This window comes from Carica papaya, chromosome 5 (genome assembly GCF_054855325.1).
Source record: "Carica papaya isolate Zhongbai chromosome 5, ASM5485532v1, whole genome shotgun sequence".
Taxonomy (NCBI): Eukaryota; Viridiplantae; Streptophyta; class Magnoliopsida; order Brassicales; family Caricaceae; genus Carica; species Carica papaya.
Window position 1 is genome coordinate 38,621,260 of NC_142313.1, and position 26,207 is coordinate 38,647,466.

At 34.7% G+C, this 26,207-nt stretch overlaps 1 protein-coding gene and 1 long non-coding RNA gene across 5 annotated transcripts in view; one reads left to right on the forward strand and one right to left on the reverse strand.

Annotated features, from left to right (window-relative positions):
• Positions 1-26,207, reverse strand: part of LOC110807329 (Tetratricopeptide repeat (TPR)-like superfamily protein) — a 48,633-nt gene that overhangs the window by 10,482 nt on the left and 11,944 nt on the right. For 2 of the 3 annotated variants that reach the window (XM_088220785.1, XM_088220787.1), the window contains exons 4-11: positions 25,062-25,099; positions 21,736-21,823; positions 18,348-18,450; positions 18,121-18,191; positions 17,349-17,418; positions 13,165-13,227; positions 4,796-4,867; positions 3,849-3,950 (exon numbers count right to left, since the gene is read on the reverse strand). In XM_088220785.1, the coding sequence (XP_088076911.1) occupies positions 3,849-3,950; positions 4,796-4,867; positions 13,165-13,227; positions 17,349-17,418; positions 18,121-18,191; positions 18,348-18,450; positions 21,736-21,823; positions 25,062-25,099 (607 nt within the window). Of the gene's footprint in view, positions 1-3,848; positions 3,951-4,795; positions 4,868-13,164; positions 13,228-17,348; positions 17,419-18,120; positions 18,192-18,347; positions 18,451-21,735; positions 21,880-25,061; positions 25,100-26,207 lie in introns of all 3 variants that reach the window. The other variant, XM_088220786.1, reaches the window with a different exon arrangement.
• On the forward strand, positions 4,765-5,537 carry LOC148266077 (uncharacterized). Of its 2 annotated transcripts, none has more exons than XR_015819439.1 (2): positions 4,765-4,891; positions 5,055-5,537. It is a non-coding gene; the product is annotated as an uncharacterized LOC148266077 (long non-coding RNA). The 2 variants fall into 2 exon arrangements; XR_015819440.1 differs by having other exon boundaries at positions 4,791-4,926.

Genomic DNA, 26,207 nt, shown 5'->3' on the forward strand with positions numbered 1-26,207 from the left:
CTACTGGCTGAACTTGAGATCAAATTTGTGAAAGCTGAAAAGGAAAAGAAAAAAGGAAAAAGGAGTGGCATTAAAAAGGGAGAGGGAGGCAGTAGAGGATTAAAGAGGTTAGAATGGTCTTTGAATTATGAAGGAAAAAAAGCAGGAAGAGAGGGGAAGGGGAGTTTTCTGATGAACTGAATTAATGATTGGAAAACTATTTCTTAGAATGTGAGGGGGATAAATGCGGATAAAAAGAGAGGGTTATTAAAGGTTTCTTGAAGCGGTGGAAACTTGATTTAGTCTATTTTCAAGAGACTAAAGTGGAGGAGATTAACAAAAAGTTGATTACTTCCTTGTCGAAGGACAAAAATGTTGAGTGGAAGTATGTGCCAGCGAGGGGAGCTGCTGGTGGTATTCTGGTTACGTGGGATAATGAGAAATTTCTATGCAGAGGGGTGGAGAGGGGAAGGGTGTTGCCCTCCTGTGTGTTAGAAAACAGAAGGGATGGTGAAAGTTGGGTATTTTCTAGCATTTATTATAGAGGGAGTTGAGAGGAGAGGGATTGTCTTTGGGGGGGAGTTGCTGAGTTGTAAAATAAAGTGGGGTGGTAGATGGGTGATTGGGGGGGGACTTTAACATGATGTTACATATGTGTGAAAGGTCGGGTATGGGCAAAAACTTGGGGAGATTGAGGAGTTTAGGGAGATGGTGGATAGATTGGACCTTGTTAATCTTCTACTTGGGGGAGGGAGGTGGACTTGGTCTAACAGGAGGGAGAACCCTTCATGGTCAAGAATTGACCGATTTTTAATCTCTAATAGTTTGTTATTGCAGTGTACAGGTTTGAGTCAAAAACTACTTAATCGGCCAATTTTTGATCATTTCCCGATTTGCCTTATTCCTAAAGGCATTATTTGGGGGCCTACTCCGTTCGGACTGGATAACAAGTGGTTAAGAATTGAGAATTTTACGGAGTTGGTGAAAAACTTTTGGCAGGAAACAGCGGTGGTGGGCACGAGTAGTGATGTGTTTGTTTCTAAATTGAAGGCTCTAAAAAATGAAATTAAGAGATGGGCGAGGGTGGAGGAGAGTAGGCTTGAAAGGACCTTGAATGATAATCTAATTGAGTTGGTTGATTGTGACAATATGAAGATGAGGGGTATTTTGGGTGAGCACGGGAGGGTGAGGAGGGAGTTTTTGAGGAAGGAAATTGCTGAGGTATGCATTTGGAGGCAATTTCGTGGAGATAAAAAGCTAGGGAGAGATGGCTTAAAAAAGGGGATATGGACACTAGGTACTTTCACTGTATGGCAAATTCTCATAGAAATAATAATTATGTGGAAGAATTATGTCGTAATGGGGAGGTGTTTAGAGGAAATGAAGATATGAGGAAGATGACAAATCTGTTTTTTCAACAACTATATATGGAAGATGAACAGAGAAGACCCAATCTTGATAATCTGCAATTTAAGATGCTGTGTGATAAAAGTAGAGATGGGTTAGAAGAGCCGTTCACTAAAGAGGAAATTAAAGGGAGTCTTGATGATTGTAATGGGGATATGGCGCCCGACCCGGATGGTTTCAATATGAAATTCTACCAAGTCTTTTGGGATGTGATAAAGAAAGATGTGCTTGCTGTTTTCAATGATTTTCATAGGGCAGAGTCTTTTGTCAACTCTATAAATTCGACTTTCTTGATTCTTATTCCGAAGGTGGTGGGTGCGAAAGATATTAAAAAATATAGACCGATTAGCTTGGTGAGGAGTATCTACAAATTGATTTCAAAAGTTCTAACAAAGAGACTCTCTAAGGTGTTAGGTGAGGTGATTGGCAAGAGCCAAAATGCATTTGTGGAGGGTGGACAAATCCTTGATGCTGTGATGATTGCTAGTGAATTGGTGGATGAGTTGGTGGGGCTGAAAAAAGAGGGCATTTTGTGTAAAATTGATATGGAAAAAGCATATGATCATGTTTGTTGGGATTTTGTGGATTATATGCTTAGGAGAATGAGTTTTGGGTGCAAATGGCGGACTTGGGTCATGAAATGTATTTCCACTACTTCATTTACGGTTATGGTTAATGGGGGCCCTTCAAATTTCTTTAAAGCATCTAGAGGGCTACGCCAAGGGGATCTGTTGCCGCCATTACTTTTCCTCACTATTATGAAGGCTTTTAATAGACTCATTGAGAAAGCAGGGGAGTTGAAGTTATTGAATGGTGTGGCTGTGGGAAGGGGGGAAGAAAGTGTCAAGATCTCTCATTTATTTTTTGCGGATGATACCCTTATTTTTTGTGAACCTACTGTCAATGCTTTACTTCACTTGAGATGCATTCTTCTTTGTTTTTAAATGGTGTCCAGTCTCAAAATAAATATGAGAAAGACGGAAATGGTTAGAATCGGTGATAGGAGGGATGAGGAGAGATTGGCTTTGGTGTTGGGTTGTAAGACAACGACACTCCCTATTAAATATTTTGGTGTTCCTCTTAAGGCAAAATTTAAAGATAGGAAAACTTGGGAGCCTATTGTGGAGTGATTAGAAAAAAAGTTAGCAGAGTGGAAGATGAATTTTCTCTCTGAAAGGGGTAGACTTACCTTGATTAAAAGTACGTTGGCCAATCTACCGATATATTACCTTTCTATTTTAACCATTGCAGCTAGCATTGCAAAGAAGCTTGAAAATATTCAATGCAGATTTCTTTGGGGAGATGAGAAGGGGAATAGAAAATATCATTTAATTAGGTGGGAGGAGGTGAAGAAACCTATGAGGGTGGGGGGTCTTGGTTTAAGATCCATTAGAGCACTCAATGGCGCTCTTCATGGAAAGTGGTTATGGAGATATTTCATGGAGGAGGGGAGGCTGTGGAGGAAGGTTGTGCAAGTGAGGTGGGGAGACTAGGAAAAGGAGAGGAGTCGGAGGGGTAGATTCAAACCACATGGGAGGAGTTTTTGGAAGAAAATTAGGGATAACAGCCATGTATTCAAGGGCTGTGTGGGATGGCAGCTTGGTAATGGTGAGGATATTAGTTTTTAGGAGGATGAATGGATGGGAAGTTTTAAACTTAAAGATCGTTTTACCAGAATTTTTTATATTGCTAGTGATAAGGAGGCCAAAACCATTTGGCAGGGGGCCATTTTTGCAGGCTTGTGGATTCTTTGCCTTGTGCACAATCAAAGAATCTTTGATAATTGTCACTCGTCATTTCAGGAGATGTGGGACAGATTGACTTTTCTAGCTACCTTTTGGGCCAAAGCTCATGGGAGTTATCCTGACTATTCTCTTCTTGAGCTCCATTGGAACTGGGATTTAATCATTGTCCTCCCACATGATGACCTTTTTTCTTTGTGTTTATTAATTATTCTAGTGTTACTGTTTGAGGAGGATTGTCTTTTCTCCATGATTATATTTCTCTTTCTCTATTTCAATAATATTTTTTTTAATATAAAAGAAAAAATACTTCTCCAAAATGAAAACCTGAATCCCACCAAAATTCATGCATCAAAGATATAATGAAGACAGCATATCGACAGACCCTGACACCCCCCCCCCCCCCCCCCCACCCCCCCACCCCCCCCTCGGGGGCGAAATACATGCGCAAAAAAATAGATAAGTTCAAAAAGGAAATTAATTCATATGCATCACTCAAAGTATACATGCAGTCATGTATCCAAGCAAGATAGAAGAACTAAATCAAAATTCTAATACATTGAGTTGTATTAGTTCATTTTAAAATATTCTAAGCATATTAGATAAAATAAACGGTTAAATATCTGGTATCAAAACTAAGAAACAAGCAAATTAGGTAAACTATACATGTAGAAGAACGAAGAACTAGGCTAAGCAAACTACACATATTTCAAAACTAACCATTGCGGAACTCCTATATGCAGCAGCACTCCCTTCATAGTCTTTGAGTTCATATTTAACTTCTCCAAGCAAACGATAAACATCAGGATCATTTGGTCTTTCCTGAATATCGAAAAAGATCGTCTTACAAGTAACACCTGGTTTGCAGTGGGGGCACAGGAGGCAGGTGCCCCCATATTCTTTTTACAAATGATTATTTAGCAAGAGAATAGAAAAATTTATAAATAATTTCTTCATTTTTCCCCCTAAAGAAAAGCTGAAATACTTACATGTCTTTGAATATCTAAAAAAAATACTCTGTAAAAGCAAATAGAACAATGTCCAAAGATTGGTTAAATATGTAGTTTGAGGTTTTTCCTACAATTTAACTTATTTAAGTTATAAGTCCAATCAATCAACAAAATTTGAGTGGGTCAATGAAGAAATCCTATCATAACTAGCTTATTAGCTAAGTTAGTAACTTAAACTTAAACTTTCTTTATCATTAAGTTTATTAAAAATTTAAACAAATAACGATCTTTTATTTGCATAACCTTTTCACAAATTTATTTCAAGGAATGTAGTAAAAAACAGTTTCCTTAGGATAGAAGAAAATAAATTGCAAGTGAATGAAACTGAGTTATTTCTTTCTGATTTCTTTTTCTTAACTTCTTTTTTCCAAAAAACTTGAGAACATTGTCTCAAATTTTTAAAATTTTTTCTTAAATGCTACCTTAAAAACATAAGCTGACTGAACTGAAAATTTAAATTTATATATTAAAATATGGTAAGATCTAAAAATAAAAAAGGTATTTTTAATATGTGGAAGATTTTGAATTATATCTTGTTTTGTATTATCAAAAATACAAAAAAAAAGTGTACCATATACTTTAGTAATTTATATGTTTTGCAAGAAAATGCATATGAATATAATATATGAATACAAACATGAAAATGTATGAACAAACCCTTGTCAGATCCTGAAGGAGGGAAGCAGCACGAGAATACTCCCCTAGTTCTGCCAAGGTTACTGCAGCCCCCTGCAAATCAAACAGCTGATACAGGTTAAAAAAGATGAAATTCATTCCCTTCGAACTTGGTATTGTACACAAATAAATCCTTTACCCATGATTATAATTGCTATCATACTTCTTTCACTAATGCGTCTTGGGAAGTGAAAGTTCCTTCTAAAGTGTAAGTTTTTGCTTGAACTTTTGTTCTTAACAGGCTCAACACTGATGATATTGCAAATTTGTTGGTCTAATCGTGCTCTTTCACCAAATATCTATTTAAGTATCTAAGGAAGGGGGGAACCCATACTCATCTTTTCCTTTAGGATGATGTGGCTTGGAATTTGTGGACTAAGCTGTTTAATACTTTTGGGTTGATGTGGGCTGTTCCTTCATCACTGGAATGCTTCATGAGTTTGAATTTGTTTGGAAAGAGGGTGAGAAAGAAAGCTAAAATACTACAAAGTGCACATTGTTTGCAGGCTTGTGAACTCTAGGGCTGGAATGGAACCACAGGATCTTCAAAGGCCGTACCTTTCCTTCCAAATTATGTAAGAATTGATGACATTTCCGCCTCCCTATGGGCTAATCCCCATGGCCTATTTACTGATATTTCCATTTATGTGTTACATAAAAATTGGAGGGGAATAATACACTGATCTTTGTTGGTTTTTTGCTGTTATTACATTCTGACCTTGCATCCGGATGACTTGGAATGATATCTCATCCTCTAGCACTGCACTTTCTCTCTTCTTGTCCTTAATAATTTTTTTTTCTATGGAAAACACAGATTCATTTTTCTATTTTTTTTTTCCTTTTCTATAGAATAAGTGGATATTGAAGGGTGTTGGATTGACTTTTCTTCATTGATTAAAAGTGTGTTGTAGCATTAGAAAAAAAAATACAGATTATTTGTCAAGATATTAGAAGTACTAAAAGCATCAAAACTTTTAGACGAAAGAAATTCCTAGGGCCAGCTTTTCTATAAAGAGCTTTAAGTATTGATATTTTTAGCTCCTTTGACTCATAGCTAGACCACTCATTAAGTAAAAACTTGCAACCCTACCACTTTAGAAATTACAACTCCATCACTTTAATTTTCATTCATTATTTTCAATTAGTGATTAAATACCGCCAGAAATATCCCTTTTGAAAGATATCCCTCCAACCAGATTATCCACAAACCAGCAAAGATATCTCTCTTGGGAGGGATTTCGCATCCTTCCTTACTCCATCACCCTTAATAAGAGGTTGAATAAAGCACTCCATTTAGTGGGGAGTGATCCAGTGAATCTCGAATAGTGCAAACAACTTTGTTCACAAACAACATGCCAGATCACACTGCACAAAGAGGTGACTATGTGTCTCTCCACTATGTTAGCACATAAAACATATTTCAGGAAAAAATTGCTTGATTTAGTTGACATCTATGCCACAACTCATGAGTATTATTAAGTCTGTCAAGAGTTGTTAGTTATACAAACACTCTAAGCTCAAAGGAAACAGGAAACATTAGCAAAAGGAGAGCGAATGCTGCTAAGGTGTTAGGCCAGGTGATGAAAGAAAGATGTACAAGTGTAGAGACTAGAAGATTTCCAAGACAAGCGTCTGCAGTGGGTGTCGGTAAAGGCTGATAGGTTTCTAGTGGATGAAGAAATATGACCAAATCCTGAATCTTTCTATTGCTTTCTATTGGTCAGGATACAAGAGAAATGAAAATCTCAAGCAACAACATCATTCTACATTCTATCAAATGAGGATATAGGTTCATGATGTCTATTGAAGATGTTATAGAGTCGTGGAAATTAAGTAACAAACGGGCTATTATTACCAATCAAGTCATTCTCCCAAAACAAGACTTGTCTACCTTTTCCAATCTTTAATCGAGTCAGGGGCCAAAAAGGTGGTGGACATGTGATATGGCTTCTCATGGAACATTGGAAGATAAGGATCTCCCTACAAGTGCATCTCATCCAACAACCAGCATGAGTACTTTTAATGACCTTGTGCCGCGAAGAATTAGGTTTTTGTGGAATTTACAACAACCATATAGCCAGTAAGGACATTTTTATGCAAAGATTCTATATTCCCAAACCTCTTGTAATTTGGAGTGACAAAACTCCCACTTTACTAGATGATTCTTAAATCCATCTCGTAGTATCTACCTATAAAAATCTCTCCATACATCTCGAGAGTCTCTCTACCAAACCAGTAGAAATTATAAAAAGGGATTAGGAATACAATGGTTTGCAAGACAAACACGTTTGAATAAGGCTGACACGACCTCCCAATGGAAATATCTCCCTCTCCAACATTTTTACCTCTTGGACATTTTGCTAACCACCCCTCCAAAATGATGTCCTCTTTGGATTACCTTGTAATGGAACCCTAGGTAGACAATTGGCAATGAGAGTTTGGTACAACCAATCATCATGGATAATTCCCTCAATGTCTCCTCCTCCATGTTAAATCTCACCATCCCAATCTTTGCAAGGTTTACACGTAGACCAAATACAAGTTCAAAAATTTGCACTTGACTAAGGGCATTGGGAATCAAGCTATTATTGTGAAGCAAACTACAAGTGAGACACCTCTTTTCTATCCTCTACCGAATCCAAATCCTGGTTTTACCCATCTCTTCATGCCCCATGCAACATCCTACTCAATACATCCACGAAATGCTATAAACCACTCTTGAAGCTGCCCATTAAACACTGAAGCAAATGAGGCTGCTGTAGCACATCTATTGATCATTTAGCCCAACGTTTCTCAGAACCCTTCATTTCCAGTACTTTGAATAAAAACTTCCAACTTACATGCTCATATACTTTTTCAAAGTCTAATTTAGGGGTCAATCCTGGTTTCTTGGATTTGTTAATTTATTTTAGTACCTCATTCGCCACAAGAGAGGCATCAAGGATTTTCTATCCTTAGATAAATGCACTCTGATTTAGTGATACTGTGTCATCTAAGAAACCTCACTAAGCCTTAAGTATAGCATTTTAGAGATTATCAGTGGATATTAGACACTAAGTTAATTGGGTGGTAATCCGAGAGTCTCTTGGACCCATCCTTGAACCAGGGTTATGAAAGTTGAGTTCATTCCTCTTCTGACTACTCCATTCAAATAGAATTCCTCTAACATCTGCATGAGGTTCGCCCTCACAAAATTCTGACATGTTTGATAGAACTCTATAGAAAACCATTTGGACCTAGTGCCTTATTAGCACCCATGTCGGACTCTAACCACTTCACTTTCCCTATTGTAATCGGCATCCAGCCAATTCCATTTATAAATGGTCTATGCTCCTTATCTTTAGTGACCATCGTTTTGTAAAAGTGTGTGATCTTTCTCCCCATGCTCTACTGTTTTCTATATCTCTATTTCCCAGCTTTAGTTCCTTGATAACATTATTTCTCCATCAAACATTGACTACTTTATGGGAATTTGCATCTCATTCCTTCATCCATTTCATTTGCACTTTTTCCACCAGCTTCTTTCCTCCAGTGCATCGTCTTCCAAACTTGTACGCTCTGAAACCTTCTATCCAAATTACTCAGTCCTTCCATTAATCTTGCTTTTCTCATGCTAGCATTACCCAAAACATCCTTAGTCCAAGTTCTTAATCTTTCTTTTCAGGTATTGCAAATCTCTTCATGAATTTATATCCTTCTCATTCCTCCTACGACCTTCCCACACTCCCTCACTCTTGTTTTAGAATCATAATATTGCAATCATTTGTTCTCAAATCAGAACAGAGTGGGGCCGCATTGGACTCGTTGGGATTCAGCCAATTATATATAAAAATTATTTACCGAAAAAAGAACTATTTCCCATTTAATAACATTAATTATTTTTTGTAGAATATAAACAACTAATGTTATATAGAAATTGATAAAATATTTCAACGATGAGAAAGAAAGGGGTAGCCAAACAAGAGATACGGAAGAAGAATATTGATCTTATTATCCATCACAGTTACATCCTTTTACTTATGTATATATACGTGCTTTTACTATAGGAAACAAGGTATACAGTGATAAAGAATAGCACCGGTAAATGATATGGCTCTAATACAGGATAAAGTTTAGATAAGGATAAACTTTGATAAAAATCAATGTTTAATAATAAAAAAGTAAAATTATTATGTAATGGAAATTTATAATTAAATTTTTTGTTTATTAAATTTACAACATCTGAATATATGTAGGAGAAGGTTAGAGAGAGTTCTTGTAGAAAACAAAATACAAATCAGTCTCATAAAAGGAAAAAATCTTCTAGTTATGGAAGTTTATTATGATTCTACTTTATAGGGAGAATTCTCTAAAGATACCAATCTAGATAGGAATTAGACTTCTACAAAAAGTTGGATTCCTACACTCCCCTCAAAATGGTTTAAAGATGTTGAGTAGACTAAACTTAGAATTCAATTCTTCAAAAGTCTTCCTATGTAATACCTTGCTGAAAATATCAGCAGTTTGATGGCAAAATTAAATGTGTCACAAGGATAGTGCTCTTTACTCCATTTTCTCTTTAACAAAGTGTCTATCAATCTTCACATGCTTACTTTGATCATGATGAACTAGCATCTTTATTGTACTTATTGTGAATTGATCGTCATATAATACTTCCATAGACTCTATAGAGAGAATTCTCAATTCACCTAGTACCCTTTATAGCCATATTTCTTCACAATACCATATACTAAAGCTCTCAACTCAGTCTCAATACTATTTCTTGGTACTACTGACTGCTTTTTGCTTCTTTAAGTAACTAGATTTCCCCAAACACATGTACAATATTCAAATGTGGATCTTATATCACTTATAAAACTAAGCCATTTGCATCAGTATATATTTTAATTTTCTTGTTTCTATTTTTCTTGAAAAAATAGTCTTTCTCCAATAATCATTTTTAAATACTTGAGAATCCGAAATATTACCTCCATAAGTTCTTTAGTTAAGCTATTCATGACTTAACTTACCACATTGATTGCAAACTTAATATGTGATCTGGTACTGAGAGGTAAATCAATTTATCCACTAGATATTGATATCTTTTTTTATCAACTAGAGTACTATTAAGTTTACTTCTCAGTTTAATGTTAGGATCCATGAGTGTGTCTGCGGGCTTGCATCCAAACATTCTAATCTCTTTTAGAAGTTCCAACATATATTTTCACTGAAAAACTGAGATTCCTTTTCTTGATTTACCAATTTTCATTTATAAGAAATATTTTAGATTTCCTAGGTTTTCAATTCAAATTCTTAGTTAAGACCTTTTTTAATCTGTCTATCTCATTTGTGTCATCCCCTATAATATTTGACAAACATAATATGATCTATTTGACATTGATATATCCAAACATCTTGATTGCCTTAGTGAATTTATCGATCTTAGAGATTGTTTGAATCCATATGAGGAGTTTTTGAGTCTGCAGACATTTTTGTTAGTGACTTGACTTTCAAAACTTGACGGTACTTTCATATAGACTTCTTTCTCCAATTCTTCATTAAGATAAATATTTTTTACATTTATTTAGAATATTGACCAATCTAGATTAGCAGGTAGGGACATTAGTGTCTGAACTATTTTAAGATTTGTTATTGGTGCAAATGTCTCATAATAATCAATTGCATAAGACTGAATGAAGCCTTTGACTATTAATCAAGTTCTAAATCTGTTGATATTACCATCAACATTATATTTGATAATGAACACCCATTTACAATCAACTAGGCATTTCTCAAGTGGTAATTTTGCTATTTGCCAAGCCTAATGCTTGGATTTCCTCTATAACTGCAGTTTTCTATTCAAGTACTTTTAATACTTTATTTATTGTTCTTGATATTTGTATTTTACCAATATTATTATCAAATGTCTAGTGAATTGATGGCATACCTTTGTATGAAACAAAATTGTGAATTGGAAGATCAGCGCATGCTCTTTTTTGTTTTCTTAAGGCAAGCATGCGAATTATTAAGGGAGAGACCTAAACTTTGATTAACCTAGCATTCAATGATGTTTGATTTTGATTCGAATTGGATTCATGACTCTTTTTTTTATTCTTGTTCCTTCTAGTGTAAGCCCAAAGTTCAGGATTTTCAATGCGGTAAGTAGGTTCAAGTCTAGGTGTTTCATCTCGATCGACTTATTCTAGAAACTGAATAGGTTCAGTGCTAGAGTCCAAAATTAGGATTCTTGGGTATTCTTCTCCCCTCGAATACCAATTTTCTAGTGTGTTTAGTCTTTGTGAAAGGTGACATCTAAGAAGTTATGGAAATCCGGTGATTGATGACTAATATTCATCAAACCTAACAAAAATGCATTTTATTGATTTGAGGTCTAGTTTTCTGCTATGATGGTTATGTATGTGAACAAAGACTGAACAACCAAAGACTTTAATAAGTAGGATAGATAGAAATCGAGTGGTAGGAACATATTACAGCATAATATGTGAACAAAGACTGAACAACCAAAGACTTCAATAAGTAGGATAGATAGAAGTCGAGTGGTAGGAACATATTACAGCATAACTTAGTAGAATGTTTGAAACTCAAAGATCTGGGAAAACATTTTATTAATACGGTAAGTTGTAGTTAGAACAGTTTCTCACTAGAATAATTTTAAAACTTGAGTTGTGAACATAAGGGACAAACATCTACCGAAAGATGTCAATTACTTCATTCGGCTATGTCACTCTATTGAGGGGTATCAACACATGAACTTTCATGAACAATCCTCTGTTTTTAAAGATACATATTCAAATTTTTTTCAAAGTATTCTTTTGCATTATCTAATCCGAATGAAGGTTCCAGGCAGCCAAAACAGAGTTTTGCTCAATAGTAGGGCTTGTGAATCCATCTATCAACATTACCTTCCTTTTGTTTTCTTCTTTCCTTACTTCAAGAAATACATAACCGAATATCAAATAATAGTTTCATTCAGAGTATTCTTTCCCGGACTTCATCCAGATTTTTATTCAATCATATGAGAAATTTGAAAATTCTTTTTCTTTCTGAAATTTCTCTTTATCGTTTTCTTCATCATCAAACAACTCCACACAAGTTTCTTAAACACATTGAACCATTACCAGTGACGAGTAAGCAATCGTAGTACTAGATTACAGATAGATCTCCTTATCATAGGTTGTGGAGAGTAGATTCAACAACAAAAATTTCTTATGTATTTTCTTTGCTTGAGTAGAACTCCTCGGCTGCTTCTCAAATGCATAGTTATCTTGTAAAATAAGAAATTCGCACCAATATTACTTGTATAAAGTTAATCACCCACGAAATAACTAGATTATTCTCAGTATTCCGAGTTTGGAACTTTAAGTCTTTGGTGCTCGGTTGGGTAACTTCTCTAGTGAGGTATTCTCCTCTCTGTCTTTTGCAAATAAACATCTTGACTGATTGAGATTATTAATATAGTTACTTTCGTTTTAGTTTATGGTTGGTGATTGAAATCTGTCTATTCAGGTAGTTTCACAGAAATAATTTCATCATGCCAAGATATGACTTCAAATAAGTTACTAGTTCTTGTTGTGGTCATTCTGTCTTGTAATTAAATTTTCTATTTATTGAATTTTTATTTATGATACTTAATTTATAATATCTTTATATATATAGGAGAAGATTAGATAGAATTTTAGTAGAAAACTAACTATTAAGTCAGTTTTATAAAAGGAAAAGATTTCCTAATTATAGAAGTCGACTATGATTTTACTACATAGGGAAATTTTCATAAAAATATCAATTTGTATAAGAATTGAACTTCTAGAAGAAACCAGATTCCTGCAAGTAATAAACTTTATTCAGAATTATTTTAAAATAATATTTTTTTGAAAAAATAACAATTTTAAATAATTTTTAATTAAAAGAATAAAATTTTCTTTCTATTCATTGTTCTAAGGCGCTCCTAATCTTACAAAACACTTAATAGGATTTTAATGTCAAAGTCAAAAAATGAAAGTCAGATTTCCAAACCATATACAAGCTATGTTTTGGAACCAAGTTCCATATGGGCTTAAAGAGCCAAAAGAAATCCATATAGCTTCTTAGAAACAGAGAAGAAGAGAGTACATCAATGAAGGACAAGAGTTCCTCCTGAATAAAAAAAATTAAATAAAAAAAGAGAACAAAAGAAAATCAATATAGAACCAAACACAATCTCTTTGTAAAATTGACAAAGAGTATCCCTATAATTTGGCACATGGGACTGGCTGTGGAAATCTCGCATTAACACGTCAAAATGTGTTTTTCATACTACGAGTATCATCAAAAACCTGGCTCAACATCTAGTAATTTGCATCTTTACAACTCACCTCAAGTGCAGATGTATCTTTTGGCGAATCGCTTAAAATTACCTCAAATTGCTTAAGCCTATTCTGCAACAAATTAAAGAACAAAGGCCTTATTATTGGATAAAAGAAAAATATATATATTACAAATGCTGGACGCATAGCTAAACTGAGTGCATTAGAATGAAAGACATGCTGAAATATTCAGAATTAAATAGAAGCATGTGGAACGAAAAATATGTTCCATTTGCTCCTTACTGATACCAAAGTGGAAAAAGGAAAAGATAGCTTTGTGAAGGAAATAAATGTTTTGAATCCCCCATCAAAACAACTGAAGTAGTAAGCCCTGTCGTTTGGGAAGTGACACACATGAACATGCCAAAACTATATTATACGAAGGAGCATAATACCATGAAAAACTTTTCCAACAAACTAAAATTGTAAATAAAAGGCTATAGACAAACAAGAAGCACACTGCTCCAATCAGGCCAATAAAATGTCTTTCTTTGCTATTTTTATTTCCTGAAAACATTTTTTATTTACATTTTCTTAAGAAAATCTATTCTATTCAGGATTACTTGTGATTTGAGACACTAGATTTCTGAGTATGGTAGACACTGCTATCTATGGGGCTTAAATTGCTTCTTTGGAATTCATCTGTTTGACCTTTAGCTTTCCAATGCTCAATATACATAGTTGCTCTAGGGGTAATGTCATATCTTCCAGTATTTATAATTTCTAGGTTATGGATGAGTAGGTTGATAGCTTCCTGAATTTGTTTCAATATATCTGTTTATGATCATTTTTTATCTTTCTAGCATCAAGACACCTAAAGTGGGGTCCGAGCCCATTCTATTCCGCATATATAGGATTCAAAATATCCATCTTCCCAAGTAGATGAGGAAACTGAAATTTATCAAGGAGAAACTGAATGAGGAAACCAAAATATATCAAGGAGAAACTCAAAGTACCGAGCAAGGAGGTTTTTGACTATATTAGGGTTAGAAAGCATGATCCTCTCGATCAAATAAGAATCTTAGATAGGCAAGAAGTAGAAATGGTTTAACAGAAATTTAACTTACACTCCTTGCACTTTGAGTAGGAGAAAAATTGCTGAAAGAGGGGATTTGCTGAAATTGGTTTAGTAATTTCTAAAAGATGGTCAAGTCTTTGCATAAAGTTCTCTACTTTTGCATTACTTTTATTTATTTCTTTGTCTACGATCTTCATTGATAAAGGAACCCAATGGATCAAAGGGTTGAATTCCTTGTGAAAAGAAAATTTGTATGTCATCAGTCAGGGGAAGGGGCTGAGACAACAAGTAAGAAATGAGGAAAACTAATGTATCAGTCTTATGAGATCTTGCTGGAATAGAAGGAAATTGAATGGCTGAGAAACAACATACACACCGTGTTACCACAGGGCATAATCGACTCTCTAGTGTTTCGGCTGGCAAAGGGATATTTGCTGGCAGAGGGTATTTGCTGGCAGAAGTGAGCCAAAGAAGAGGGAGATTTCTGGTGCTGTCACACTTTGAGGGTGATCAATGGAAGAACAAACTGTGTTTGCCATAAGAAAGATGCAGTGTGGACTGGAGGAAGATTGAGGATGTGCTGGCTAGATTTGGTGGAAAAATAGAACATAGAGTAAAGGCGCAGCTGATTTGGGACGCCTGGGAAAATCCACTATGTCGGGTAAAAGCAGGTGAGAGAAAAACAGAAGAGGACATTGCTGGGCATTAGAAAACATTGCAGTAAACACCCTATGTCTAACGTTGTTTCCTATGACTCTCTATCTCCAACCTATAAAGTCTTTATTTTATCTGTTTTCTTTGTATCTATTCCACAGGATTAAGGAAAAACATTAGGAGATCACAAATAAAAGGAAACCATGATTGAAAAAATGAAAATTTTGACAAAAAAATAAAACATGAAAACTTATTTCATCTCCACAAGAAAAGAAGATGGTTGGTTGCAAATGGGTATTTAATGTGAAACACAAAACATACGGGTCAATTGAAAGGTACAAAGTTAGACTGGTAGATAAAATGTTTACTTAGATCTATGGAGTTGAATATTAGTTGACATTTGTGCATGTCATGAAAATGAAGACAATCAAAGTATTATTGTCTTGTGCAGCTGACCGTAATTGGGACTTACAATAGTTTAATGTCAAAAATGTCTTCCTCCATGAAGACTTAGAGAAAGAGGCATACATGAAATTCTCCCTAAATTTGAAAATGAAAGAACACAAGAAATGGTTTGCAAATTAAAGAATGCTTTATATGGGTTGAAGCAGTCTACAAGAGCATGGTTTGAAAGATTTAGAAGATATATAATCTCTTCTGGATATCAACAAACTAATGCTGACCATACCCTATTTATCAATCTCATTATCTATGTAAATGATATTGTGGTGACTGGAGATGATACAAAGAAGATGACTCAATTGAAAGAACCTGCTGCTCAAGAGTTTGAAATAAACAATTTAAGAAAATCACAATATTTTTTAAGAATTAAAGTTGTCAGATCTAAAAAAAAATCTTCATTTATCAAAAAAAGTATATCCTACACATGTTAGAAGATACTGGTATGACAGATTGCAAGCCAAAAGAATCTCTCATTGAAAGTAATCACAAACTACAAGCAGCTAGTGGTACATCAGTTGAATTTGATATATCAAAAATTAGTTGGAAGACTCATTTATCTCTCACATACCAGACCTGATACAGTATATACAGTTAACTTGGTGAGTCAATACATGCATGACCCTTACGAGACTCATTTACATGCTCTTTTTCGCATATTACGATACCTAAAATGTACACCAAGAAAAAGTCTGTTTTTCTCTAAAAATGATCATCTTAAGATATAATAGTATTTAAGATGCCAATTGTGTTAGATCTCCGCATGATAGAAGATCAACTACCAATTACTGCATACTCATAGGAGGTAACTTGGTTGCATGGAAAAGGAAAAAACAGAGTGTAGTTGTTTGTTCTAGTGCTGAAGCAAAATATAGAATAATGGCTCAAAAAGTATTTAAATTATTATGGTTGCAAAAGCTAATGAAAGAATTAAAACTACTTAAAAAAGAGACTTAATCCTTATTTTGTGATAATAAAGCAGTCATTATCATTGCCCATAATCAAATTCAATATGACCAGACAAAGTACATCGAGATTGATCGACATTTCATAAAAGAGAAAGCAGTTGATGACTCTTTATGCCCATATCATGTGTCTTCTAGGGAACAAGTGGCAAATGTCTTCACTAAAAGACTTTACAACAACTTTTTTCATAACTTATTTACAAGTTAAACATGTGTGATATTTTTGTACCAACTTAAGGGGGAGCGTTGACTAAAATATTATGTTGTTCAATTCATTGAGATATTTTTTCCTGTATAAACCTTCCTGTAATCCTTTCAGAATGATATAATTAGTTATAATCAATTAGAATCCCTACTATAATATTAATTTTCTTATCTGTAGGTAGAAATTCTGTATATATACTCCAATTATAACAACATAAGGAGTATTATAAAATAAAGTTAATACTTTTCTTCCAAAATCTTCACATTGAAATTGAGGTTCTTGAACGAATTTCATAACTTTCCCAATTTTTTATTCGCCATGAGAGATGTGTCAATATTTTAGCTATTTCCCTTCCCCTTCCAAATCTCCCGTCCCCCTCCCTTCCACCACATGCAGAAGAAAAGCTCTTTAATTGATGGAAATTGTCTTTCAGCAACTTCCCCAGTCTGAAAGAAAGCCCTCTAGTAATTATCTTACAACTACTAGTGACCAAACTAATAAGACAGTAGCCGGTAACTTTTCTTCCAAGGCAGACTACTGACAAAGGAAATGGTTCTGTCTGCTAGGATCTTAAGTACAAACATAATATGATTTCTTTTAATCTAACCCTCCTCTATTACCATCTCAAAGAAAATACTGTAACATTATTGTGTATTGGCAAGTATACATGAGAATTTGCAAGGTCCTTATGACAAGAAAAGAAAAATTAAGAACATAGAAAAAATCACCAAATAGGAAAAGAATAAAGAGGAAAAAATTAAAGAGGAAGGCATCCTCTTTTACTCTTAAGACATATTGATATTTAAAACGAATATGCGAAAAAAAAAGGACTAAAGAATAAATCACCAGAAAACTATGGTAAAATAAATTACCGAGCATTCACGAGTATTACCTGAAGAATAGACTTCTCCTTTTCTGAAATTTTATTATTAGCCACTGATGCATCCTCGGTGGGAATGAAACTGGAAGGTAGGAAAACATGTGCGTCTCAAGAGAAGAGACAGTAAAACTGAAGTTTTAGAAAACAGAATAACTGACAAAATAGGTTATCATATTCCTACACCCATGAGAATGTATTTCTATGATAATACAACAATCCTAATTAGCTCCTAATTATCACTAGATACAACAGTCGAAAAACAATGATGACAGATAACTTCCTGAAATATATAGAATAGTATCAACCTCCTATAGTATCATATCCCGAAATGGGTGTTGTGTCCCTACACCCATGTCTCACCTCTTCTGAATACAGCTAGGTAAACATAATAGGTGTCTTATTCCTACTTTGTCACCTCTTCTGTATACAGCTAACCAAGAATGTTTTGCTTCCACGGAAAATGTTGCCCTAAATCCACCATTGAGGCTCATAATAATCGAACAAAGATTGTTAGGTTATCTCTTATGATCCATTAAAACTTGTTTGAGCATAGATTCTCATGTAGAATTCTATGCAACTTTAGTCATCATGGTGGTCAAGAAGGAAATGGTGAGATTATGTTGTTTATATTATAATCGAGCAGTATAATATTGTTTATATTGTATCCAAGCAGTAGGTTGTAGATTATGAAGAACTAGAAAAGAAGACCATATAAATTTAGAGCTTATCAACTATCTTAAAAGCTGGGAGAGGATGAAGAAACCTTTAATGCACTAAAACAAACCTTCCAGAGGGAAGAAAATCTCCAAGAGCAAAAACAAGACCAAAGACCAAAACTGCTACACCAACTCCTATCTATCAAATACAACATGTTTATGATGTTAGTAGAGACAACAGAAATTTTTCCTTTTAAAGTAATTATACAACATTGTTTCTCAGAAAAAAAAAAAAAGAGAAATCTTCAGGAAAAAAAATATTATGAAAGAATAATCATAAATGCAAAGCTTTTACCTTCGTACCAAGCCCAATCGTTTTCCTATCTGACTCAACTGGTGCATCATAGTCAATCACACCAAAGTCTTTAACTTCTGTTTTTTTCTGGTCACGTGCTGATCTGAGTTTTCCACAGAAGGAATGACTTCATGTAAATGGATACCAAGCATAATGGACAAATAATTGAAAAGCAGATTAAGTCACTGACTAGAAAAAACTTAAGTTCAAAAATACGTATGTAACCCACGTGCAGGCACCAGATCTCTCTATGTTTTGAATCAATCATATACAAGCACAGAGAGAGGTAACTATAAAAATATCAAAAAGAAAAGTCTAAAGAGTGACCTTAATATTCCATTTTCTGAAAGAGCAAAGTTAAAGCTAAAGACAGTCGTGCTCTTTAAATCTAAAGTGTTCAACTACTGGCGTGCTGTTGAATCCAGTAGCATTGATTAAAAATTTTACATGATTTCTTCTTATAAGAAAGATTGTACACAAAGCAGAAACTAACAACTAATACAGTCTTCCTGTGACTTTCTTTTATAGCCTAGAATATCTAAAAGAATGAGTACATTAATTCTCCAAATCTCTCAACGAATCTGGTAGAAATTAATTCCCAGATGTGGTGGAAATCAATTCCCTAAATCTCTCAACAATCACCCTCAAGCTAACTTAAAGATGTGTTTTTATTGCCAACTTGGCGATTTTCTTGTCAAATTGTTTCTTTAGCAGTCCCTTTGTAAGTATATCTGCAATTTAATATCGTTGTTGGGATGTAGGGCATAGAAATCAGCCTATTCTCAATCTTCAAAGGACTATTTCTTCAAGAAATAGAAATTGAACTACTACTACTAAGACCTTAAGAAGTTGTATGTCATTATAGTAATAAAGACCACCTCCCATCCTAGCAATGCCGATCATCCTGCACAAGTTCCGGACCTGAAATGGACAATAAGGTTCATGAAAATGACACGACCAATTATAATTTTACAAAGATTGTACCAACCCGGATTCACCAAGTAGACATATGTTCTGATATCATTTATAATAAACTTAACTTAAGCACCACTATCCCAATAATTTTTTAGACTCCTGTTACTGGCTTTCAAAAGTTCAAGTCAAACTTATTGAGAACGTATGAGTTGAGCTCTTATATAACTCAACTACCACATATCTTTACGATACAGGATTCCTGTCTAATAATTATAGTTACTACTTGATTGTACCATAGAGACATTAGGAATATCAGATGATGAATTGGATTTTGGCAATTGAAAAAGTTGTTCCATCTACTCTTTACTGAAGGAATTGTTTAGAGCTGATTCAACCTCAATTGTTTAGGATATGCACAACCAGGTTTGTCACAAGCGCTTGGTTTGCTGCTTTTCCAGTTGACCGGCTTGCCATGTATCTACCAACAGGTTTCTCATGTTTGATAGGGTTTGTTGCAATAGCTACACCAGATCTTTGGAAAATTATCCTTTCTCCATCGATGAGAAAATTCCCACATATGATAGCAGTACTTGTAGCCAAAGCTCTAAATTGAAGCAGTGGGACTCCTGTCCCGAGAATAACAATTTGGTAGCCTACCTACCTTCAAACTTCTTAGAGGACTTCTCTAAATGGTGGCAGAGGTTGTGTACCAATGATTTGTCCCCTTCATCAAACACAATGTTTAAGCTGGCCAAGAATTTAAAGGTACGATTATCCTCTATTAACTTCTTTTAGTGGTTGTAGTCTTTAGTGGATTTCCATCCGTAGTCATTGAAATAGAGTCTGAGTCTTGCAATAGATGTTCAGTAGAGTAAATACTGGTCATATTGTTATTGCATCTGTAATTTCAAAATTATCAAGGTTAATTTTATAAATCTGAGATTAATTACCTAACCAAATTATGTTTAATTAACATTTGCTCAAAGTTCTTTATCGTAGTATAACATTTTTAGTTGATAATGATTTCTTCCACCATGGAATTCACAAACCAAGACATCCCCATGGAATTTTCTGCATCCGAGAGTGTAAACATGGGATCCTCTCATACTGGCACCTTAGAATCACCAGTTATATAGCCAAACTTCCCTTCCTCCTAGGAGTGGATGTGCAAGGATTATAACCAGTGCACCGGTTGCTTACGAGTTGTTGTGATTTGGACTGATAGGGCATCTGAAATGTGTGGTCCTGGGTTTTTGGTTGTGGAGGATGTCACAATAGGTGCAGACTCAAACGTAATGTTAAACATGATTTTGGTTTTTTTTTTATGTGTGGTTGCGATGGTGATTGCTGCAAGCTAAGAGATTCTTCATTTTTTCTTTTTAAGTTATCGATGCTTTGATACCATCTCTAATTGACTAAATTTAAAATAAATTGAAAAGCTTTACACGATTTCCTCTTACAAGAAATATTTTACACAAAACATGGAAACTAACAAGTAATCACAGCCTACCTTTGACAATATATTATAGCCTAAAATATTTACAGAATCTGCATACTAAATCTGTAAAATCTTTCAACAAATCTGCCAACAAATATGCATAAAATTAATTTCCGAAATCTACTAGAAATTAATCCTCAAGTCTGCAGGAAACTAATCCCCAAATTAGCTGGAATTAACTCCCAAATCTGCTTAAATTAATTTAAAATTCAATTTAAAAATCTATCAGAAATTAATTTCCCAAATATCTCAACAAGTACAAAGATTAAGAATATGTGGAGTGCAAATAGCACCTTGGCCTTTGCTACATTGTTTCATGGAAAAGAAGTAGATAGGAGATGAAGAGAAATATACTGGGGGACGACTACGAGTCCACCAAAAAGAGTAAATAAAATTAATGATAACAGAAAAAGAGGGAGATGGCTGAAATCGAAAATAATCAATAAAGAACAGTTAGTTGATCTCTATTCAAAATAGATAGCGAAGCAACCTTCTAGACCCCATTCAGCTTAACACAAATATGTGATTTGCAAGACACTCCACTGAAATGATGAGGTCAGACAACTGAGGATATAAGATTCATGCATACCTGTGTACCACAGTTCTGAACAGAGGTATTACGTTCTTTAAAAATTTATGTAAGGCTTTTATGTTTCAATTTTTTGAGAAGATCAAAAGAAAGATTTTTTTTATATACAAGGATATTGCTCAATATAATTTCTTTTGGATGCTTCTTTCTTTTTACACAAAAAAGAACAAGCAACCATTATTAACTATTTGTTTGATATACAAAGTTGTAAACAAATAACCACCACATATGATGGCATTCCCACATCCAAGTTGCAAAAGGTAAAGCATAGACACCCATCATCCATAATCCACTGTGGTAATCTGGATGTGTCTAACAACAGAAAATGAAGATGATTGTACAAGTTTGCAGCGTATAAAATGAATGCAAAACTAATGTAGCATTACCTTCTAACTGCTTCTAGCCGTTCTTCAAAATCAATGTCCAAGGAGTTGTTAGATTTTCCAGCAGATTGAGAACTCAATCCAGGTGCTTCTACAAGTGTTTCCATACAATGCAACAGAACGAAAACCAGAAACAAGTGATTTACCCTGCTCATTGAACAAAACCTTGAACAAGAATTATTGAAATAGGACATTAATTTTATGTCAACAATAACAGAAACAACAGGTAATCCCAGAATTGGCCCAGCAAACAGAAACTAATGCAAATCCAAGGGAAAAGGATGCTAGAGTTAAAGCAAGCTGAAGATGAAACTGCTGGAAACAGGATATTTTTAAATTTTATGTCAACAATAACAAGAACTAAAGCTAGTCTCAGCATTGGTCTAGCAAACTGAACATGTTGCAGAGCCAGAAGAAAGGATTGCTAAAGTTAAATTAATTTGAGGTGTAACTGTTGGAAACTGAATACTGCACCATTAAGAAAAACAGCCCAAAATCCTATACATAAAAGACTAAACAACTGCTGGACAAGAAATATAAAGAATCAAAAGCAATGGACATTATATTAGTAGTACATAATCAGTATTTTAAAACCCAAAAAAAAAAAAGAAAGAAGGAATGAAAAAAGTGTCCCTACTTAGGAAATTTGACATGACGATCAATTCCTAAGATCTGAAGATTCTTAAAAATTAGGATCACTTAATCCAAATAATAAATAGAGAAGAAACATGGGCTTGTACAGGAAATCCTAGCTACAAAAACGAATAGGTAGATATTACAATATCTCGAAATAAATTAGTAGATTTCCAAATACTCCCCTCAAGCTGGTGGCTAAGTTCCTGTTTGGCCAAACTCCCGTTTCTGGCAGGTGAGGGAGCAGATGTGTTAGAGGGAGTTCAAGTCAGGCCAGGTGAGAGAATTTAGGCCACGCCAGGGCAGGGACTTCAGGCAGAATGGAAGCCCAAACCGCAACTATGGGAGACTGAGTTGTTGCAGCGGCACAAAGGAAGCTAGAGAGAGGTGAAGGAGGAAGAGAACTAGCCAGAAACAGAAAACACATCAGGATAGAAGGAAGAAATGGCGGAGGAGGAACCAGTGGCAGGCAGAAATTAACACCAGTGTACCCACCAACACTGAAACTGACAGGTCTACCGAAACCGACAGGTCTACCAAAACCGAGGTCTGCCATAGGGAAACAAAAAAAGTGTCCTAGAGAGAAATGGTAGTGCAAGAGAAGATGAAGTGGAGAACCAATTGCGGCGATGGATATTTGAGTCAGTGGGAGGAGCTGAATTGCTTTCCAAGTAAAGTTGGTGTTGGTTCTGGTCATAAGGGTCGGAAGGGATGAACTGAAGTAAGAGGAGGAAATGAACGGTTTGGATAAGTCGACATTGGAGAACAACATTGCCAAGTACAAGCAAAGAAATTATCAGATATAAAGAATCAATTCACCAGGGTACTACAAAAGGAGGAAAGGAGTTGGAGAAAGAAGGTAGATTAAAGGGGTAAAGGCAGAGGATGCTAATATAAGATTGTATCACAAGGTAGTAAATGGTCGAAGGAGGAATAGTGTAACTAATAAGCTGGAGATGGAAAGCAGTCATTGAGTGGGAGAAGGAAATCATTGGCAGAGAAATCACCAACTTTTATTGGAAGTTATATAATGAGGATAAGGAGTCCCAAGTGTCCTTAGAGGGGGTGGAATGGAAGCCAATTTTTAATCTAAAAGCTGAGTGATCGAAGAGACTGTTCTAAGAAGAGGAGTTTAAGAAAGCTATTTGAACTTTGGGCATTGACAAAGCTCCTGGACCGAATGGCTTTTCTATAGCATTCTTTTAAGCATGTTGTAGTATCTTTAAAGAGGATCTAATGAAGGTACTTGAGGAATTCTACCTCAATGGGATCAGGCGCAAAAGTATGAACTCGACCTTTATCAGGCCCATATCTTAAAAAAGATTAAAAAACATGTTTCTGATTATTCCCTTATTATCTATCATAAATTGATAATAACTTCACCAGCGTCTACAATATCATTATAAATTGTTATCTTTAAGACTGAGTTAGGTTTTCAACTATATAACTTGACCAAAACATAACGTTTTATGGGTGGCCAATAAATTCTAGATGTCCCTCTTATAGGAAACAAAGTAAAGGAGTATATACATAAAGTAAAACAAGAAGGATCGATTCTTATGTTATATTTTGAGAAGGCATATGGTAGGATGAATTGAAATTTTGTTGAGAAAGTGATGTAGGAAGGAGTTCAGAGGATGATGGAGAAGATGGATGAAAGGGTGTTTATCTGTCCGTATCTTTTGCTAATGTTGTAAGTGTCAAGCCACAAGAGTGATTTGCAGGTTTCAGAGCCATTAGGGTCGGGATCCTCTCTCACAGTTTCTTTTTATCCTGGTAGTGGATGTGTTAAGAAAGATTTTAGCTAGGGGTTCGAAGAGAGGTTTATTAGAAGGTTCTATTATTGGAGATGATAAAAAAAATGTATCGCACCTTTATTCTGCAGTTGACAAATTTTTGTTCCTATCCCATGATGATAGATTGATAAAAAAATCACTCACGATTGCTCAAGTTTCGAGCACATCTAAGGATTGGTTGGAATAAATGCAGTGGATGAAACCGTGATCAACCTAGCAGAGGCAATAGGTTTTTCTAAGTTAGCATGGCTGACAACATATTTAGGTGTTCTGTTGGATCTCTAACAAACAAATAAATATTCATAATTATAAATATAAAATACATCATAATTAACTAAACATCTCTTAGTATTGAAATACTTTAATTCTAGGTCGCCCGTTCTACATCACTTTTGTAGTTGCCCGATTCATCAATCAACTTTATATTTTAATCCTCCTAAAGCCACAGTAGTCTGCATCTTTACCTACAAAAGATTTATCCCAGTACTAGGACCTGCGCTAGTTCCTTCTTGGCAAAGTGCTTTATTTATGGATTTCTCTCTATTTCCTTTAACAACTCCTCTCTTTTTAAAAAATTCTCAAAGCAGCCTTGCTCCTGACCTTCATCTTCTCTCTGGCATGCATTAGCTCTTTCCTTTGTTTAAATAGATAATCCGTCTATTTGAGTCTCTCCCCAAATGTCCTCACCAATTGCTTGAACCGAAAATCTTGAGCCATATATTTCCAAACACAAAGGGGATACAAACTCATTAGAAATCCTCTACTCCTAGGCATGTTGGCTGATAGTTAACCAACCCCGAGAAATTTTTCTAGAGCAGACTAGAGTACTGCTCTTGTCAAAATTCTAAGTACCAAAATTATTTATATAAAGCAAGTAAAAATGTGAGCTAAATTACTTACGGATAGGTGAAGAACCAGATTGTTTATTTGTTGATATCCTGCACTAGCCATAAACCATCAAAAATGAATCACAATGAGCACCATATGTTACTTGAAAATAACATTCATAATGAGCAAATTAATTTTCAAAAGTGCAACCAAAGTAAAAGAATTGAAACTCTAAAGAAACCAATTTCCTCCCGCACAAACACAAAACCTACCAAACCAAAATTTTCTCGCTCTCCAAGCATGGAAAGAAAAGGAAACAAGAGACCAGAGGACAAAAAAAGAAAAGAAACTATTAATTTTGGAAAAAAGATATATAAACTTTATTTCTCACTCTTTATATTGTTATATTTAAAATATTTATAGAATTCCTAATCTACTAATAAAAAAATTTTTATTCTAATATAATTCTAATTATATAAAATTATTATTCTCATAAAATCCTAATTATATCATTTTAACTAATTAAATAATAAACAGAAATAAATTAAATAACAAAATATATTAGTTGATATCTCCCCTCAAATTGGTGCAGAAATATCACATATGCACAACTTGCGGATCAAGTTCTGAAGAGTCTTCCTGCAGTCTACTAGAGGCGTACGCGCGCGGAGGAGTCGAAAAAAGAACCAAAAAAAGTTCATTTTGATTTTGGAGAAAAAATACAAATTTTATTTCTCACTCTTTATATTATTACACTCGGGATACTTATAAAATTCTTAACCTACTAATAAAAAAATTGTTATTTTACTAGAATTCTAACCATATGAAATTATCATTACCGTAAAATTGTAATTATATCATCTTAACCAATTAAATAATAAACTAAAATAATTAAATAATAAAATATATTAGTCAACACCCTCTCTCAAGTTGGTGCAGAGATATCATAAATGTCAAACTTGCAGATCAAGTTCTGAATAGTCATTCTAGAGTCTACTAGAGGCGTATGCAGACGGAGAAGCTAAAAAAAGAATCAAAAAAAGCTGGTCGGAGTAGCTCACGCGCGCAGGAAGTGGAGCTGCACCGGATCGCAAAATAAGAGGTGAATGCACGCGGAAGAGCCAGAAAAAAGACCAAAAAATGGTGGTTGAAACGGCTCTCGTGCAAAGAAGGTCTAGTCACAAAATCATAGGCAGCCCCGTGCAAAGAAACCGGGAA